Here is a 19,318-nt window from a genome sequence, read left to right as displayed (position 1 = left end):
AAAAGTAAGAGTGGATGAAGTGCATTCTCACAGCTGGTCAACACACTATGAGCCACACCATTTTCAGTGTTTATTTATACTGCACAATTCTAACAGTAAAAAAAGGGCCACAATGATGGGACTGGTTTTGTTGCTTGAATGTGACATAATGTACTATCAATAGGAAACAGAGGGGATTTATACAGAAGAACCAGGGGACACTCAGGCCTAGAGAGATAGAGGATAGACTTGGATTATTTCTGAAAACTAGGAACTCTGGAGAGTATTGGTTATTTAGCCGAAGGGACCTGAAATGTTAGCTCCTTGTAATGACAGCTGGTAGGCACTGGCACCAATAACTCATGTGACAAATACACTAGGACTGGCTGATCTTGTCTCCCTGGTAACTGATAAATCAACTGCCACTGCTGGGACCAACACATGTTTGTGTGGCTGGGAGGGGTGCGGTGTGAGTAATGCCACTCTCAGTTTAAGATTATGGGCCTTTTTCATTTGATTTGACCAGACGCCACACCTCTCCCTAGCCATGACAGTTGACATCTTATTGGGATGTGTCCAAGGGCCTTGAGATGATTTGAGACCCATAGAAGCTGCAATTTATTTCTGTTTGATGTATATGGGCATATTTCCTAAATTCATTCATCACTGAAAAATGATTTGGGACCACAGAGTGTTTGGATCAGACCTAAAAGAGTGCTTTTTAAAAATGAAACAAAATTCATAGTTTTCTGACACCGTGCACTAAATGTTTTTGTGGTAAGTATTGGGATATTGTAGTTTAGTTCATTTCATTCTGTTTTTATTTCTAAAGACACTGACAATGCATTGTGAGGTCAATAAAAAATAAATAAATAAATAAGTAAATAAATAAACAAACAGGCCTTGGCATTTCAAAAGGGGGATTTGGATCCATGAAACATATGGCTACATTATATGCAACCATCACTAGTGCCCCAGGAAATACTATATTTATTATCAAAATTGTATTATTTTGAAAAAAAATAAAAATAAAATAAAATCAGAATTAAGAAACGTACAATTGGTTTTCCAGAAGTCTCTCTATACAGATCTTGACCGCCCCGATATGGTGACTTTAGACGCACGTCAAGACCCCAAACTGAGTATCCATGTTTTTATAATTTCATATATTGATGGGAAGAAAATAATTCCTAATTGGAAAGTGAGTGACAGAACTGACTGTTAAGTTGTACCGTAATGATGACCTATAGAGAAATGAAGATGGAATCACGAAATTTTTGTTGATTGGGGTAAGGCAATGAGTTAAAGGGAAGGGTCTAGTGCCCCCTCGACATTTCAGAAGGCCCTAAATTTGTCTGTGCCCCTCATTGTTACCATTGTTAAACTGCTATCTGTGTTTTTATTAAAAGTATGAGATCGCTCATCTCAGCAACAAATCATCTCACAAGGTACACTACCATACTAAACATGCTTTAAGAAACAGTGCATTTGCATGTAGATTTGCAAAAAAACTAGGATTTTTGACTCATGCTAGGTCTGTGCTTAAACATCCAAGCAGCTGCTCTGACAACAGACACTTTGACCTCAGGATGCTCTGAAAATGGTGTGATTTCTGTCACCTGGGTGACTCACCTTACCAGCAGACATATATCAATAGGTGCATTTGACTTAAAGCGGCGCCATGTAGCGACTTCGTCGGCTGACTTAATATAATGCATGCTTGTTAGAAATTGCCAGACTTTTGCTGCCGCTGTGGAACATCACCATGTCACATGACCTCAAAACCACACCGGTGACGGCCGTTGTTGAAGTTAGAAGCTGTAGTTGCTCTCCATCTGCTGTACAACTAGAACATACCTACATTATTTCATAACATCACACTCACTGCCTCAAAGCCCCGAGAAAGTAGTAAGAAGTTTAAGTAGTACCTGGATCTTACATATATATATATATATATATATATATATATATATATATATATATATATATATATATATATATATATATATATATATATATATATATATATATATATATATACACATTAAAAAACTCTTGACATTGCACTGAACCCTATTATTAGTCTATTAATAGTCTAAAAGACATAAAATACTGTTCACTTAATAAATCAATTGTGCACATTTTACACAACTATAGTTGTAAACCAGAATAAAGAACACAATTCTGCATGCTGTGTTTCAAATTTGGCGTGAGCATCACTATAAAGAAGTGGCCCATCAAACAGTTCCTGTGTAAGCACTGCACTGCTCATTATGTGGAATCTACTAGGCACAAACCAGCCCTCAGACAGAGCCTTGGGCAAACAAACTATGGATACCGAGAGGTGCCTGTGGCAATAGCTGTTCTTGAATGAACCTGTTTCCCTGGTAAGGCAGTATGGATCAGTGAACTCAACCAAGTCTGCCTTGAATCTTAAAAAACAGCTTTCTGATAGTCAGGATCCCTTGACTCATCAATAATAGCGTGTAAGCCTAATAAGGAAGCAACCCTGTTACCGACTGCCTTGAAGACTCAGGCAACATCAAACACCTTCAAATTAACCTCTAACATATCAGCTTGAGAGCCCTAAACTCAGCATACTGGATCAAATCTTTAGCAGACAAATAATCACAAACACCCTCTTAGCAGACAAATCATCACATAAACACCTTAGCAGACAAATCACACAAACACCCTAACATACTATCCACCAGAAGAATCCACAAACAATAGCTAAGAGTTAAAAGCTGCTTCAGTCTAGAGGTCTAAACATTCAAGAGCTAAGAAGGATCAGAGAAGAATTGATGGCTCCGAAGGACCAAAGAGGCACACAAATGTTTGCCATCTTGCCTTCTCAAATCTACACTTACCGTGTGTTGGACACCCACACTTATTTTCTAGTGTGTTTCAATTGTGAACCATTGGAGATATTTTTGACCTTGAGCTAGTCAGCTATGCAACACTATGTGAGGCATATACCACCTCAGCAGTTCTCAACACAAACAGGAGAAGATGCAGTAACATTATCCTAGCATTATCCTGCACAAAAGCCGCCGCAAGTGCAGTTACTATGCCCTCATTTTGAATATTACACAGTAAGGCTAAAGGTTTGTCAACAAAATTATCAGGTGTTTCCTGAACAGGATAGCAGGTCTGCCAACCAGAGTGTAAGTCTATTCCAATGGAAGTACCTTGGGATCAAGGGCAAGAAAATATGCATAGTTATCTGCTAGGAGTGCAACTGGAAAGCACCTATGGAAGTTGACCCTTTAAGTGGCCAAAATGATGGCCATACTTTCCCACCCCTTTACAGATCAGAAAATGAGTCAAATATGTATCTACTGTATTTGCAGTAGCGACAGGGGTTAGAAACATTTCGGCCATTAAGCCTTCATCAGCTTATGGCTTCCCTAGATATATATTAAAAGAATATATTGATATTAAAAGACAATAAGAGCGTTTCAGAGTGCGACTGTCTTTATTATGCTGGATTAATGCAACTTTAGGAAAACGCACCGATTGAACAAGAGGGAGAGCACAGTGTTTTCGTGGATAGAACATCTAATGAGGTCTCATTTTATATGTTCTGCTTGTAAGGCGGACACATCACATCAGTTGACATGATGTAAATCAATACAATTTGATGTGAATAAATAAAAAATTAAACGAATCTAAGTTTTGAAAAAAGATTGCACTCAGATTTATTTCCAAATACATTACAAAAAGATCATATATAATATTTTACAAAAAGCAGAATGAGTGCATGCATTCCTGATAGAAGACATTTCTTGTCAGATGTGATAATGTGCATTTCAGCTCTGTATCTTTGTGCTTAGGCTTCATGTCATTATACGCCGTCGTATGAGAATTCAAATTCATAGAAGACAAAAGTATAATTGAAATAATAATTTTAAAAATCTTCAAAAAAAAAATCTTAGGTCTTTTACACTTCATCTAGTTTGATATCTTGATTACAACATGAAAATTGTTTTGATACAAAATAGCTTTTTTTTCGCAATATACCCTTCCTATATAAAATAGATATAAAACACAAAATAACATATAGTTAATTAAGAGTTGGTCTAGGCACTTGTGCATGCATTGTCCTAATCAGGAATCAGTCAGACACCATACATAAAGCATTAAGGCCCACAGCATGTCTTTGACGACATTTCAAATGTCATGGACCAGGATACACAATGGCAAATAGATATCTTTGAGATGTGTGTACCCATGGCTTTCAACAGTCACAGAGGGAACTGCTGTCGTTTTTGCATATTGTCTCTGTAAGACCGTTCTTTTGGATAAAGGGTCAGTTTGGTTTTGTGACAGTGATGTGTAAGAGACAATGGCGCCTCCTATCTGTTGCTGTTGGAAGGTGCATAGTGAACCTGCCTTTGCTGAAGAAGCTCAGTGATTGCCAGAAGCTTTTTCAAGATGTGCTGTAAGAATGAAAATGAAGAGGCGTTTGTGAGTGTCAGAGCAAGGCTGCTCATGCATCAGATAACATCTATATTTCCTGAAACTGTTTGCAAAGACATCAACAATTCATCAATGGTGAAAAGGGCTGATTTAATCTACAGTATCACTTTTATATTCTGTTTGAAGCTCTACCAGGAGACTCCTACTTCATTTGATGTGTATAAATCCACTCTTGCATATCCTACATCTTAGACATTTGACACTCAATTCTTAAACCTTTGAAGTAATAAGAACTACATAAGAACACTTAAGAGCACCTAAGAATGAATAAAGAGGTGGTGGTACCTGCTGGACTCCACGTTCGTTGCTAAGCGTGCGCAGCTCATCGGAGTGGCTGACACACAGCTGGTGAAGTGCAGCCAGGTCCCGTGGCAGGTCCGTTATAAAGTGCTCTGTAGTGTCAGGTAGCTCAGGCACATTCTGCTCATGACAAAACAAATACATCACCAGGTTTAGGGTGAAGGTGTCAAGAATTACTTGAGTTTTAGGAGTTACTTTTTAAAAACAAATCAAATGATTCCAGCAATAAACAGCAAGTGTGTATGACAGAGAGAGAGAGTACATCTGTGTTTTTGAACGTGTGTGTTTCTGTGTGACAGTGTGTACACCTGTGTGTGTGAGCCTATGCGTATGAGAAAGTGTGTGCCTATGTGAGTGAGTGCATACACGAGTGAGTGGGAAAGAGTGTGTGTGTGTGTATGCAAGTGAGTGAGTGAGTGTGTCCGTATGTGAGTGATTGAGTGAGTGAGTGTGTCCGTATGTGAGTGATTGAGTGTGTGTGTGTGTGTGTGTGTGTGTGTGTGTGTGTGTGTGTGTGTGTGTGTGTGTGTGTGTGTGTGCGTATGCAAGTGAGTGAGTGAGTGAGTGAGGGAGCACAAGACTTATTTTCCAGTTTGAGTCAATATGAACGGCCTACCCCAAGCTCATCCAGAAACCTAATCATTCTGTCCTTGTTGCTCTTGATGAAAGGGTTCACGCCCTCCATATATGGCTCCTGTATCAACCATCCATAACACAACAAGCTTAATCTCAATCTATATTCCACAGAGAAAGGCAGAGGGATGTGTGTTTTCATCATACCTTGGTTCCAAACTCGACCAGATTGGCCAGGTTCTGCACAGCTTTGGCGACCAACGTGAGGGTCCGTGAGGCAGTAGGTGAGGGAGGATCTTCAAACAACATGAGGGCAAAGGTTTCAATAAAGTTCTTAATAGTGTTGTCAGCAGCTTGAAAGTTAACGTTATAAAGTTACAGTCATAGTCATAATCCCCCAGAGATATAAAGAAACATACTGTACATTGAAATGGACAGAACACCTGTAAGGAGACTGAACTCATTCTTCTATCTAGACCACAGGACTTTCCAGGGGAGATTAAGGCGAATAAATGAACTCATTCTCTCTATAGACAGAGATCCCCAGTTAAAAAGTTTAGTTTAGGACTTGACATAATCATTATCTGAGGAGTTCTCTCAGAGCCTCATCGCTTTCTCTTGCTCGCTCTCACTCACTCAAATTGTGACATTGCAGTCTTACCAGTGATTATGTTAAATATTCTTGGGTTGACAATAGCAGGGCAGATCAGCCTGAGGAAGACAAATCCACTGAAAAAGAAACATTTGCTTTCATTAAGAACAACTCGCTGTGAACAACCAAGCAGACAGAAAATATGGGACGATGAGTGCTAATAATACTAAGCACTCATAGTATTATTATCTATCTATAAATTACAGGAGCGTTTGTCTGTGTATGTGTCAGTTCGCAACTTTGCAGGTGTCTTGCTAAGGGGAACGAGTAAGTGCAGTGCTAAGTTTGACATTGTTTGGATAAGAAATGCAAAATATTTCGTTAAATATATCGGTAAAAGAAGCATGCGTTGGCTTTCGCCGCTCTACCGTTGCCACTCCCCCGTCTGTGTGTTTGGGAGTTATTCACATATCTGTCGAACCGTTCATCCAATTGATTTCAAACTTGGCAGGTGTCTTGCTACGGGTACGAGTAAGTTTTATGTTGTTTGGATAAGAAATGCCAAAGATCATCTCCTCGCACAGCGCAATTGAAACGAGCCATAGGCTAATGGTCCCGAATTTAAGGACGTTTCAAAATGCCACACAGCTACAGACAATGAGTGGCAGACAGAGTGACATGGTACTTATGCTACCAAATACTTTTTTTCACATAGTTGCAAATCTCATATGATGAATCTTTCTACAAAATGGTTTGTCTTCCATATCATTAAGTTATTCAATAGGCTAAACATATAGCCTTACATCAAAGCTTTAGGCTTATGTCATTTTGATCAGCTACAGACAACAAGTGGCAGACAGAGTGTGATGTCAGATTGTTTCTGAGTCACATCGTTGCATATTTCCAGAGATTGTTTCTGAGTCACATCGTTGCATATTTCATACGACGATAAATCATTCTACAAAATGGTTTGTCAATAGGATTAACAATAAACATATAGCTGCCCTTAACTGAAAACAGCTGTTATGTTTATGTCATTTTGATCTGTAAAAAATGTCACATGCAGCCATGCCTAAATTCTGCTCACTGCACATTTATTATAGGCTTATGTATTATAATATAATATTCAGTAGGCTAATCATTATTGAATGCTTAGCTGGAACGATATTTTCGCCATCATCCTATTTTTAAAGCACGCAATTGGGCTACTGATGTTCTACAGGAATAACATGTTTGAACGGGCACTGCACTAGTTAGTAATAATCAAAACACTAGCGGAATGTGTTTGGCAACAAAGATAATTGACTCCTGTCAATCCAGATCAAACAGACACTTACCTCACAACCCTTGTTCTCATTGTGACATTCAGTGGCCATTTCTGTTGAACAAATGTTTGTAAACACCCATAAATGAACCTCAGGGTCCTGTGGGATAAAAGTTGACATTGAAGGAAATTTTCAACTACACAGGCCTCACAAACAGTATTACCACCAATAGGATTATGAAACCTGGTCTACTTACGGAGGAAGAATCTCAGCAGCCATAAAAATTTTCTCCACCAGTTCAGACACAAGATTCAAGAGATGATTCAAATTCACATTCACATCCTCATTCTTCTCCATCTTTGAGGGATTTAACTGAATTGGGGATAGATGAAGCCATTCATTAGGAGCTGCCTTAAGGGTAGGCATGGTTCAACGAGCAAGGCTTAATAAGAATAGCTTATCATGACACACATACAATCAGAGTTCAATTTCAAAGAGAACTGAATCTACCACCAATCTACTATGACATTTTAATCAATATGTTGGACCACTACTATTTACCCAACAAAATGCTGAACTGAAAACTCGACGACACGTCATAAAGAATGACCCACCTCACAGGACTGTTTACACTCCATAATCTTTAGTATGGTGTTTTTGAGTGCATGGTGCACAAAAGCAGTGGCAGTGGCCTTCATATATTGCTCCATTAATGTGCTAGCCAGTGTTGTGGCACGAAAGAGTGTGGAAGCCTCATCTGAAAGATAGCAAGAAAAGAGTCATATTCAGTAGAGCAGTGGTTCTCAAATGGGGGTACGTGTACCCCTGGGGGTACGTGAAGGCACTCCAGGGGGTACGTGAGATTTTAACCCTTAGAACCCGATTGACGCAAAGTGCGTCAAAAAACACACCATTTCTTCTGTTACATTGCTCCGCAACTGTTCATCGGAGCGAGATGAAACCTTTATTGCGTGACAGAGCAGAAGTGGGGATTTCCAACGAGACCACGCACTTGTCTGTACGTTAAAGTACGAAAATAAAATCAAAATTAAATCAAATTGCACCATATTTAGTCTTTACTTCTCTGCGTTCACCTTCGCACCCATTACTCTCGTTTGAATTACTCGCGAACCTGTGAACGCATAGATATGGCAAGCATATCAGATGAAAGAGGAGACACAGGGCTATCCATTGATAGCAAGTATGTTGATCCTTCTGGCTTATGAAATCAGACGAAGTGACTGCAAAATATTAACGTCATGTACAAAAACCAATGCTGCACACTCATTCTCATTTGAATTACTCGCGGACCTGTGATCGGATAGATATGCCACGCATGTCAGATGGAGAGGAATTAAGGCATTAAGATCAATTTCCAAAAGATGATTTTATATTCCTCTTTTCAGTCAACTTTAGCATGGGTGCCAATACTTTTGGCCATCACTGTAAAACATTTTATAATACGCTTTCTGATTCTTTAAAAATCAAAATAAAATCAATGCTAGTACTAATACATGAAATTACAATTATTTAATAAATATTTCAGGAAAATATAAGTTCATAAAATGAATTTTATATTTCAGTAGGCTATTCAACCCAGAGTCCCCCCCATACCAGGATGGTTCGACCCAACCTGTCACATGCCACCCGCCATCACCTGTCAATCACTGTCAGAACTCAAACGATGGAGTCATGGTTCCAAAGTTTAATAAATTAGACACTGATGTCACAGTGCTCTGTGTCTTTTTTTCCTCAACTAAAAATGCCTTGCGCTGGTTAGGGGGTAAAAAAATATTTTACAGGGGGTACTGAAAAAAGGTTGAGAACCACTGCAGTAGAACACTTACTCCTCAATAGCACTTACTCCTATCCAGCACAGGAGTCTCTAACAGGTAGCTGTTTCTGAGTAGCTCTCCAAAACGTTCAAGGAAAATTTGATAACATGGTCACTTGGTAAACCTCTTAAAATTCCTATTAAATCAAACTGAACAGTCTACAAAACAGAGATGTTTATGTTGTCTAAGTAGCGCTCACAGGAAATCCTGATCTAGCAATTTAACACTTTGAGTTTTATCAATTTCAGGTGCCTAATGGAAGGTGAAAGAGACGCCTACCCTCCATGCTGATCTCCCGGTCATTAAGTGCCCTGAGTAGAGGAGCCTCCATCTTCTCGTGCCTGAAGATGCGCAGCAGGATGCTGGCCAGGAGAGTCCGGTCCTGTCCACACACGTGGGCCAGTGCATTGATCACATGGAACTCCTTCAACAGAATCAGCTGTAGGAACATTTGAATGCATGTTAATACTGTAAAACATTGTGTTCCTGATACTAAGTTCTTAGAGCCTGAAAGGGAGCATCTTGTGTTGCTCTTTAAAAATTAGCAAGATGTTTCTGCCCAATAATTAAATCAGCATTAGTTTGTGCGGGGCAGTGTTATGCATCGCATTGCAATGCGCCTCTTTCAAATTAGAGCCCATAATGTCATTCAGTCAGCCAACCATGAGCATAGGGAGCATAAATGCATCAACCCTACATTACAGATTACTCATCAAACTATAACCTATACACAATATGCAGTATACAGTTGGTGTGTAGTGAGCGTTCTGGCGCATAATGGCTGGCGTGCATCACCCAGGTGGGTGCTACACATCACTGTGAAGCACTTTAAGTGTCTAGAAAAGCGCTATAAAAATGTAACGTGTTGTTGTTGTATATATGAATGAATCTCATACATTTTGTAAGTCTTGATGGCCACTGTTGAAACATTTTTTATGTGAGCAATGGGCTAACAATGTAGTAATGTATTACATACTGCATCTCTGTGTGTCTACATCACTGCCAATATATCGGCCTCCATCAGGATGAAACCAGGTCAAAGGTGTGAAACTGAGCACAAATCATGAGGACTGACTGGAGTCTATTACCTCTTTGAAATCATTGTACTCTTCCTCAGGCATGATCTTCTCCATGGAGTAGCGGGCCCGGACCCTGAGTGAGCTGGTCTCTGTGCCGGGCTTCAGAGCCACGTGTGAGCTCAGTTGGAACCACTCATCAATCATCTTGCCCCGCTGCAGATGGCACAGCTGGCAGACCATGAACACTGCAGGAGGGGGGGGGGGGGGGGGGTGAGGAGGGGAGCATACATGATCTAACTGAAAACAGTCCTGACAGAGGCGGAGCAATTACATAGACATAGCTAAATACAGGGGCGCAGGATCCAACGAGGGGGAAGTCAAGACTACAATGGTACAACAACAATGTTCCTTAGAACCATACACGCCATCCAAGTCCTTCAGTTGTTAGTTTACAACATACAATTTGCGATCCTCCACTGCCAGATCAAATTAAATGGCATATAAATCCCAGGCATGAAATGAAGAACTATTGTTTATGTGGCTCTTTGAAAACAACCGCGGACCATGAATCAGGAGACACGATTGAGATACTCACAGATATCACTCTCTTTGCTCTTCTTGGTCTTGTTGCTCAAACTGATCTCAAATCTGTTGATATCACTCGAGAGGTCACTGAGGAAGGGTGGAATGAAAGAAAGTCATGAGTTATGCAAGCATGCAAGCAAAGGAGTTTAATTTTTTTTTAATGAAATTTAAAAATGCATTTTACATTCATGCCCATGGTTGATCTGTTTGGCTCACTATTAGCGTGGTCTAAGGTGCTAGCAATCACTGCACTCAATTATATTGCATATACAAAATAAAAACACACTATTCAGGCAACATTTGTGTAATTTTCCACTTTTACACTACAGTGGCATCTAACAAACCAAAGACTATTTATTTTGCTTAACTGTTGTATCACTGTGTGGATTACTGTAGTGCAGGAGTCTCAAACACCCGGCCCGCGTCCTGCCCAATTCCGGCCCGCGACGTATGTCAAAATAATAATGTAATCCGGCCCTTGAGGCTATTTTTAATTGCGACAAACAACGATACTGATTAAAGTAGACGATAGATCCAAGTATGGTGACATCTCAATTGTAGCCTACTCTGCTCCACTATGTGCTAGACATCCAGAGCGGACCTGTGATCGGATAGATATGCCACGCATGTCAGATGGAGAGGAATTAAGGCATTAAGATCAATTTCCAAAAGATGATTTTATATTCCTCTTTTCAGTCAACTTTAGCATGGGTGCCAATACTTTTGGCCATCACTGTAAAACATTTTATAATACGCTTTCTGATTCTTTAAAAATCAAAATAAAATCAATGCTAGTACTAATACATGAAATTACAATTACGAGAAACACAAAGACGTGCATTTGTAATGACGCGGAAGCGATGCAGGCCATAGTTTAGCACAAATTGAAGCAGAAATAGGCCTACACCTAATGTTGAAAAACGTTCACGTGTGATGAAGTCTTAGGTAGGCTATGTTATTCACCTATTCTGATTCTGAAGGAGAATATCCTTTTGTAGATTATGATCGATCGTCTATTGACAGTGATAGTCACAGTGTGTCTGTGAATGGAGGTGCGTCTTTGCGTGTATACGACGGTGTCCACTAAGCATACCATGCTTATTTCGACCCTCTGCCCAACATAGCTTGGAGGTTGCAGTGGTAATCTTGTCCGTAATGGACGTGGTACAGACAGCAGGGCTAGTAAAAACAGGGCTCTAAAGAACTACAAAGTCACCCGCAATATGATGCGAACTTCTGCTCAGATTACCCGCGATAGGAACTGATTTGACCAGAATACTTTATTGTAGGCCTTGTGGTTTAGTAATACATCACTAAACCATATACATCTTAGGTGTTTTCCTGTTCATTTGTTATGTGGGTAATATGAAAAAAAGAAAAGTAAACCTGCTCAAATATGTTCATCCAGTATTTACTGAAAGGTGCATAATTTGAGGTGCTTGCCATCCAGTGATGGGTACATTTACCCCCTACTCAAAGATTTTTATATTTACAGTAGGACTTTATCTCTGACCACTTTCAAGCCATGTCCTTTTGAAATTTTGATATAAAAATCCAATGGTGTTGCTTTCTTAACCCTGACGCCTAGTTTGCCAGGTTTAAAAAAGTTATGAGAGGAAAATATTTTTATTTGGTGTGAAACACACACATACCCGTTTTTATGCTTTTTGTTTGTTTTATAATTTGTATTAATATTTATTTTATCATTATTTTATTTATAAGCTAAGGTTGCTAGCACAGGTGTCTAAAACTAGATAAAAACACTTGCACTTTCTGTTTGGTTTGGTATTTGAAAAAAAGAACATTGCTTTTTCAGAAATAGCCGGCCCTCCAATCAGATGACATTGGCAGAAGTGGCCCCCAGCTCATTTGAGTTTGAGACCCCTGCTGTAGTGTGTATCAATGCCATGATATGTGTCATTTTGGATGAAATCATCTTCTAACTGATGTATGATAGGCAGAAGCTTAGTGGGAGACAGGAATGTGGATGGTGAAGATTAAAGAGCATACTCAAAGAGGAACTCCTCAGTCCACACAGGATTCAGACCCTCTCGAGGGTGAGTCTTGGCCACCTGGACACTGTTCAGGTAAATGTTACAGTAGGCGTTGTTGAAATGCTTGCTGGGTAATTTATGGGCCTCCTCCACGTTCAAGAGCAAGCTGCTGACCTGCAACAGCAGCAGAAGTGAAAGAGCAACATGTGAGAGAGAGTACCAACAGCAAATGGTCAAATCCTGTCAAATCAGGACACAAATCTCACAGCCAATCTGAGTGGTGACGAGGAGGTCAGATTACCTGGCGGAGGCGCTTATTAGAGGAGGGCTGCGTAGGTTTTTTGAGATTGTTGCAGAAGGTTTGCAAGCACTTCATCCAGTCCTGTTACAGTAAAAAAACATTTGCCGCCACATGTAAATCCTCAAGGGAATTGCTGGATTATTTGCATGATACATTACACCAGATATATCTAAAATCAGAGATCACCTGTGCTTGTTCAGGAGTTTCTCCTGCAAAGTAAAAGATGTACTGCTCTTCGAAGTGCTGGTCAACCAACTGGAAACAGTTTGGCCTTGGGGGAAAAACTACAACTTGTAACTTTTAAGTACAAACACAACATTTTATATACACAATATAGCATATACCACACATACCATAAGAATGTTAGAGCAATTTTATTTTTTAGACAGATGATACTATGTCAAGGCAAAAGTTTCTATCTCTGAAATAAAAGCCAAATCAAATACACAACCATCCCTTTCTGTGGTGAATAAAGATGTGGACCTCACCTGCCAAACATACTGTCGTGGACATTATACACGGAGCACACGCTGAGGTCAATCAGCCCTTTTGGCTTAGTGGCTCTCTTCTCACTCTCAAAGTAGATGAGCTGGGAGTCATTCCCCTCTAGGATGAAGTAAAGGTTCTTCCACCGCTGCTTACCTTTGCCTGGTGGAACAGAGGGTAGAGGGCTTAGAACGTTCACCTCTGCCTGACCACAGGCCTTTGCAAAGACGTTTATTATGATCTAAACGTGGATTTAAAAGTCCAAATACCTTTGTTGAAGAGAAGATATCCTTTTTTCACAATGTTCTTATAGAAAGCATCTTTTGTCTTGCGACGGATGGTGTTGTAGATCTCTTTGCCATCCATGATGTCTGACAGTAAATGCTGGTGGTGCTGGGGTACAATGTCAAAATCAAACAGGTATCATAACAGCAAAGAGTCTAAAACTCCAAATCCTGGTGTCAAAATATGACAGGAAAATATCAAATGGAAATTTGGGACCTGTCTGCACATCATCAGTTTAGGGTCTGTGACTCACCTGGATAGATACAGGTTCTCTCAGGTAGTAGCCCTCTACAATCTGCTCTCTTTTGTAGTGGTCAATGATAGCATCAATACTGTTGACAAGAGACAGAGTCACCCCATCAGAATAAATTGTACACCTTGGCAGAATCATGCTAAGCAGCAATACAATGCCAAACCATGCAACTGAAAAATGCCAACAAGGTCAATTATGCAGTATGCACAACAATGGACCAGTCATAATGCTTCAGAGATAATCTTTCCAGTTTTATTACAGCGCACTAAAGGATAAACCACCTGGCAAATAAAAAGAATAAACTTCCCATCATTTGAAAATACACTGAGTTACCCATTAAAAGAATCCACGACTAACAACAATCCTTTTACAACAATCCGTTTACCTTTTTTGATTACTTATTTACAATCTGAAATGGATTCGTCAACTTTGCTCAGGTTATAAGAGCTCCTAACTAAGAGAGCTCTAAAAATGACCATTGCTTCTGACCTGCTGTAATATCTGCCACCCATCATGAACTGGTTGCTGGGAGTGGGGCAGATTTTGAAGCGCTGAATGTTCTCATTGGTTCGGAAAAAGAGAGAGTAGTCCCCTGGGGTGCTGTCTGAAGGCCGGACTAGAAAACTGCACACCTGCCCAACTAAACAACAACAACAACATTCATCCAGGGTCAAACAAATCAAGTGATTGAGTAACTGTATTTTTACAGTAGGTTTGTATACTGAATTTGTTCAAGAGGTTTACCATTCATAAGTAGATTGTAGGCTTCTTGCTTGTTGATCTTCCCATGATACCATCTATAGAGTTACAGCCAAGGTCAAAATAGAGTCAACAAAACTCCCAAACAATTAAACATTAAAAGCATGTCAGTAAACACATCATACCAAGCACTAAAAGCTTCACACAAACACAATGCTTAACTTTAGCTGGCCTCTGCTATATAACAGACAGCAAGAAAAGAACACCTACACTTTTCCTTCATGTGGATCTTCTTCTTTTGCCTTAAAAAAGAAAATTGTACCATGTTAAAGGTCACATCCCCACTGACCTGACCAGTAAAAGGAAGTGCGCTGTGGTCTAATGTCATAATACTTGGCCATAAGGCAGTGTGGTTAATTTGGTAAACAGACAAGACTGAGATTACAAACCACTTCCTCCACCAGAGCCTCCACAATCAGCCCCTGCTCATCTGTGCGAACATTTGTCACCCACATCCAACTGTCTTCCAGTTCATTGTGAACAATAAACATGTCCCCTTTCAGGAAACTACAGAAGCCAAACAGATGGAACAAGCAAATGTGACTCTAGGAAAAACAGTGTATAATGATCACAACTTTCAGTTTCATTACTATTATTATGATTAAGTACAAAATACCATCTGAAACAAGCACTGAGTGCCCTTTAGCCAAAGTGGCATATACATAAAGCAGCAATAACATGTTCTATAGACCCTTTCAACAATAAAAACAAAAACAATGCTTGAACGTTCTATTTGGGCCCCAATCTACTTCCTCTGCATTAAGATAACATATATGGAATGTTAAAAAGGAAGTCTTGTGGGGCCAACTATGATGCTGATAATGGAACTCTCTTGAAAGGGTCCATACCAAAGATTCTAGAATCTTTGGTCCATACTATCTTACCTGATTTCTGGAGTTTCAGGCACTTTGGTGTATGGCAATATTGCTCGCACTCTTCTGCGATGCTCCACTGGCTACAAAACAATTTATACCACATATTAACATAGTATTTCCACCACAAACCAAGGGACCTTCTGTGCCTACTGACAACATACAGTCCTTTGCTTATTTCACAAAGCTCTATTTGACAACTTACTCATTGTGTAAGTATACATATACTTAAACATTGCTCAGAAATGTTTATTGTGTAAGTATACATATACTTAAACATTGCTCAGAAAATACTGTAATTACGCCGATAGACTTCGAACAATCACAGAAAAGTCAAACATTTACCTCAGGAGGCGCCACTGGATATAAGAGGTTCTCTCCTTTAAGCAAACAGGAGACGTAGCTGTAATAGCCAATCAAGTCAGGTAGGGAGGAGAACCGTCGGCCTCCTATGTAGTAGTCTCCACACATGGCAATGATCCTGCACAGGCAAAGGACAAGGAAATTACAGGCCTGATGTTGGGATTGATTTCAAAAGCTGAGTAGAGTCCTTAATACAAAACCGCAGACGATACATGGGATGCAGATCGGCTATGTTTCGGCTATGATGTTCGGCTATGTTTTCTAGTGTTCCCCTACCTAGCCCACTAAGTAACAAGATGTTGCTATTCTAAATACTCAAGATATATTCCTTGTGTGTTAAGATACTTGAAACCAGTTAAACATTATAAATCGTGCCTTCATGTGTATGAGTGTGTGTGTGTGTGTGCATATGTGGTGTGTGTGTGTGTATGCATGCATAAGGTCCATGCGCAGCTGCACCTGAAGTGGTTCACCACATTGGTCATACTGAGGAAGGACAGCACAAAGGAGCCAGGCCGCCGGTCGCTCTCCCTGATGAGATAGCTGCCAGGGTTCCGGGCCTGCTGCAATCTCTCCTCCGCCATGGTCCGATCCAGTTTCCCATGATACCATCTGTCATAACAGGGACCATGGTAATCAGAGGGGGGAAAATAGGCTTCTTTCTGATTATTATTATTCATATTATAACCTCTAGACACAAATGGAGGATTTAAAGTGTTGGCCTTGAGATTGAGTTTTCAGATGTAATAGGCTAACCCCCAAATCCCTCCCTAATCCCCGTGGAAACTACAAATCGATTGTTACTTTCAGGCTTTCTGTCCTTTAGACCTGCACGCCACCTCCAATCGTTTCGTGATCATCTGTTTTATCAACTAGAGTGAAATATATCCCCACCACAAAAACTATACCGACTAACTACGGAGAATTAAACTGTCATTGATTAGGATTTATGAGCATGGATAATTAAAACTTAATTAACTCACTGATTAAGTGGAGGGGCAGTGAGGGAGAAGACAACTTCCTCTTCTTCATATTCTTGGCCGTCCAACCCATCTCCTTCATCCACTGTTCCCAATATCCCACAAGTGCGGGGCGGTGGCACCGAGGGAAGGGCAGCGCTGCCATCCGGACTTGCGGTGTTGGGTAATATCCGACCACCACTGCCCTCCGATGGGGAATCTGTCACCCTGTTCCCATCTTTAAGAATGTGTGAAGCTGTTCCCGTTTTCGATTCCACCCCTGACCAGTCTATCGTCATCTGATGAGACACTTCTGGTGAACCTAAGGAGCGGTTAGTGTCCATAGTTAAGGTCGGGCCCGTCTCCGGCATCCGAATCCTCGGCTTTGTACAAAACGCAAAACGGGCTGTGTCCAATATTCCTCCGCCATCTATCTGTGTCATCACAGAAGCAGGGTCCGTCTCCTCACCGCCGTCATCTGTTGCCATCATTTTTCTTCGGTCAAAACGTCTCACTAAGTTAGTCTTTTATGTGGAGTACTAGTAGTACTGTGTCTCTAAACTCTGACAACTTTTCAACAACTCCGGAACAGACTCTCGACTTCAGCAGCAACCCACTCTCAGCTACTTAAAGTGAGCTAGCTAAATAGCGTGCTAGGTGATAACTTTGATTGCTCTAGCAAGTACACGGGACGCAAGTTTTAAGTCTTCATGATGAATGTCAGTACGGCTGCTAAGTTTGCATTATTAAAACTATAGTTTTAAAGCAACATTTCTCGCGGCAACATATTTGATAGTGTTGCTTTGTTTTCTCTCCTAACGTAAGTTGGAGGTGCAGTCCACTTGTCCCACAGCTAACAGCTTGCTAGCTGGCTAGCTATCTTGACTTTACTTGCCATTTATCTAGCTATCCGCTAGGTAACTTAGCCAGAAAAGTTACTACCTAGCCAAGTACAATCTGTGCGCTCCGTTAACAGAAGCTGGTCAAAACCTTCTATGTTTTGACAACGTTTCTTCCAACCATCCGTTGCATTTCAGAGCGTCTTACCAGTCGTATATTCTTGAACATGTCTCAAAACTTTAAAACAGACACACTGATTCACTTTTCGACGATTAATAGTTGTCCACCTCGCAGTAACTTTGCTAGCTTATAACATAGTTGGTGTCACTCGGTCACGGCTGCACCCTCCCTCTCCTAGTTCTGCTTGCCCCTGCTCTTGTATTATCCTTCCAGCGCGTGCCCGTTTCAATACAATAGGGAGGGAAAGTAATCTCATCGCCCCCTATTGGTTACTAATAAGATAGGGTAATTAATATTTCATTGTAGTTTTATTTAAGTCCTTAGTCCATTGACCTTTTATTCTGATAATTATGGTGAAAACTGCAAGTGTATTCCTCACTGTTGTCTCATCCTTTCTTCCTCAGACAGTTTTAGTGAGGTCATGGGAGTTCAGCGCTAACTTTAATTTGTGCAAGTTTCCTTTTCTCCAGTAGATGGTACCATTGGGAAAGGATTCTATGAGTGAATTTGTATGCCGAGGGGTTTGAAGAGTTTGTGTGTGTGTGTGTGTGTGTGGGGGGGGGGGGGGGGGGGGGGGGCATTCGATCATCGAATGATCAAGATCAGAGCAAGATCAAGATCAGAGCAAGATGATGACATCAGTGGGTATGCACAGTCCCTCCCATGGCCAGGTCTCCACCTCACCCTTTCCAACACAAAGGTTGGGGTATGGCTGCACAATTTGGGGAAAATGTAATTGCGACTTTTATGACAAATATTGCGATTGAGATTTGTGATATGATTTTTGAATCTCAATGAATTGATTCAGTTCAATATTCCAAATGTCTCTTTAATTTGTGCCACCCCTGATTGGTGAGCACGCCTGGTGCACAAGAAGCACAGCACCCCCGACCGACTATGAAGCTAACCAATCAGAATTTCTGTGTCCCTCACACACAACGCACACCCACCATCCAGTGGCATAGTCAAGGAGGATGAAATTAATATAAAAGTCAGAAATGTGACAAAATGAACTGTGCACGATTATTTGTGAAAATGTGTATGTAAATAGCCCATAAATGCTTCTTTAAATAATCTTTAAAGATCTTTCACTTTTCATAACCAAACAATGTAGGCTACTGAATTAGCACATATCAGGAAATAGAATGGGAATGGAAATAGAGATTAAGGGCAATTCCACGGAAAATGGACTTTTTGTCACATCCACAACGCCAGTAAAATGCCTTGGCATTTGTATGATGTTAATGATAACATTAATTTTTTGTGCATTTTTCTCATTCTTCAGCCAAAAATAGCAAATGCTCAAAGTTCATGTAATCATTCACATCATACCATATCACATATTATTGGCGTTATGGATGTTACAAAAAATGTAATTTTCCATGGAATTGCCCTT

The 19,318-nt window shown here is 40.3% G+C and overlaps 1 protein-coding gene across 1 annotated transcript; it reads right to left on the bottom strand.

Moving 5' to 3' along the window:
• Window positions 1–3,651: 3,651 nt before the first annotated feature.
• On the bottom strand, window positions 3,652–18,148 carry rasa1b (RAS p21 protein activator (GTPase activating protein) 1b). The gene is made up of 25 exons (XM_042059497.1): window positions 16,927–18,148; window positions 16,403–16,555; window positions 15,926–16,061; window positions 15,593–15,663; window positions 15,098–15,215; window positions 14,919–14,950; window positions 14,694–14,746; window positions 14,439–14,589; window positions 13,950–14,028; window positions 13,681–13,804; window positions 13,414–13,573; window positions 13,112–13,196; window positions 12,926–13,006; window positions 12,641–12,798; window positions 10,641–10,717; window positions 10,115–10,290; window positions 9,306–9,465; window positions 7,806–7,948; window positions 7,448–7,563; window positions 7,264–7,350; window positions 5,996–6,063; window positions 5,542–5,630; window positions 5,378–5,455; window positions 4,747–4,881; window positions 3,652–4,421 (listed from the first exon to the last, which is right to left on the bottom strand). Exons 1-25 carry the CDS (start codon window positions 17,391–17,393, stop codon window positions 4,338–4,340), a joined length of 3,081 nt encoding a protein of 1,026 aa, XP_041915431.1. The 5' UTR covers window positions 17,394–18,148; the 3' UTR covers window positions 3,652–4,337.
• Between the last annotated feature and the right edge of the window lie 1,170 nt (window positions 18,149–19,318).

This window comes from Alosa sapidissima, chromosome 13 (genome assembly GCF_018492685.1).
Source record: "Alosa sapidissima isolate fAloSap1 chromosome 13, fAloSap1.pri, whole genome shotgun sequence".
Classification (NCBI taxonomy): Eukaryota; Metazoa; Chordata; class Actinopteri; order Clupeiformes; family Clupeidae; genus Alosa; species Alosa sapidissima.
The sequence above is the reverse complement of the archived record's forward strand: the minus strand, read 5'-3'. Positions and strand labels throughout refer to the sequence as shown.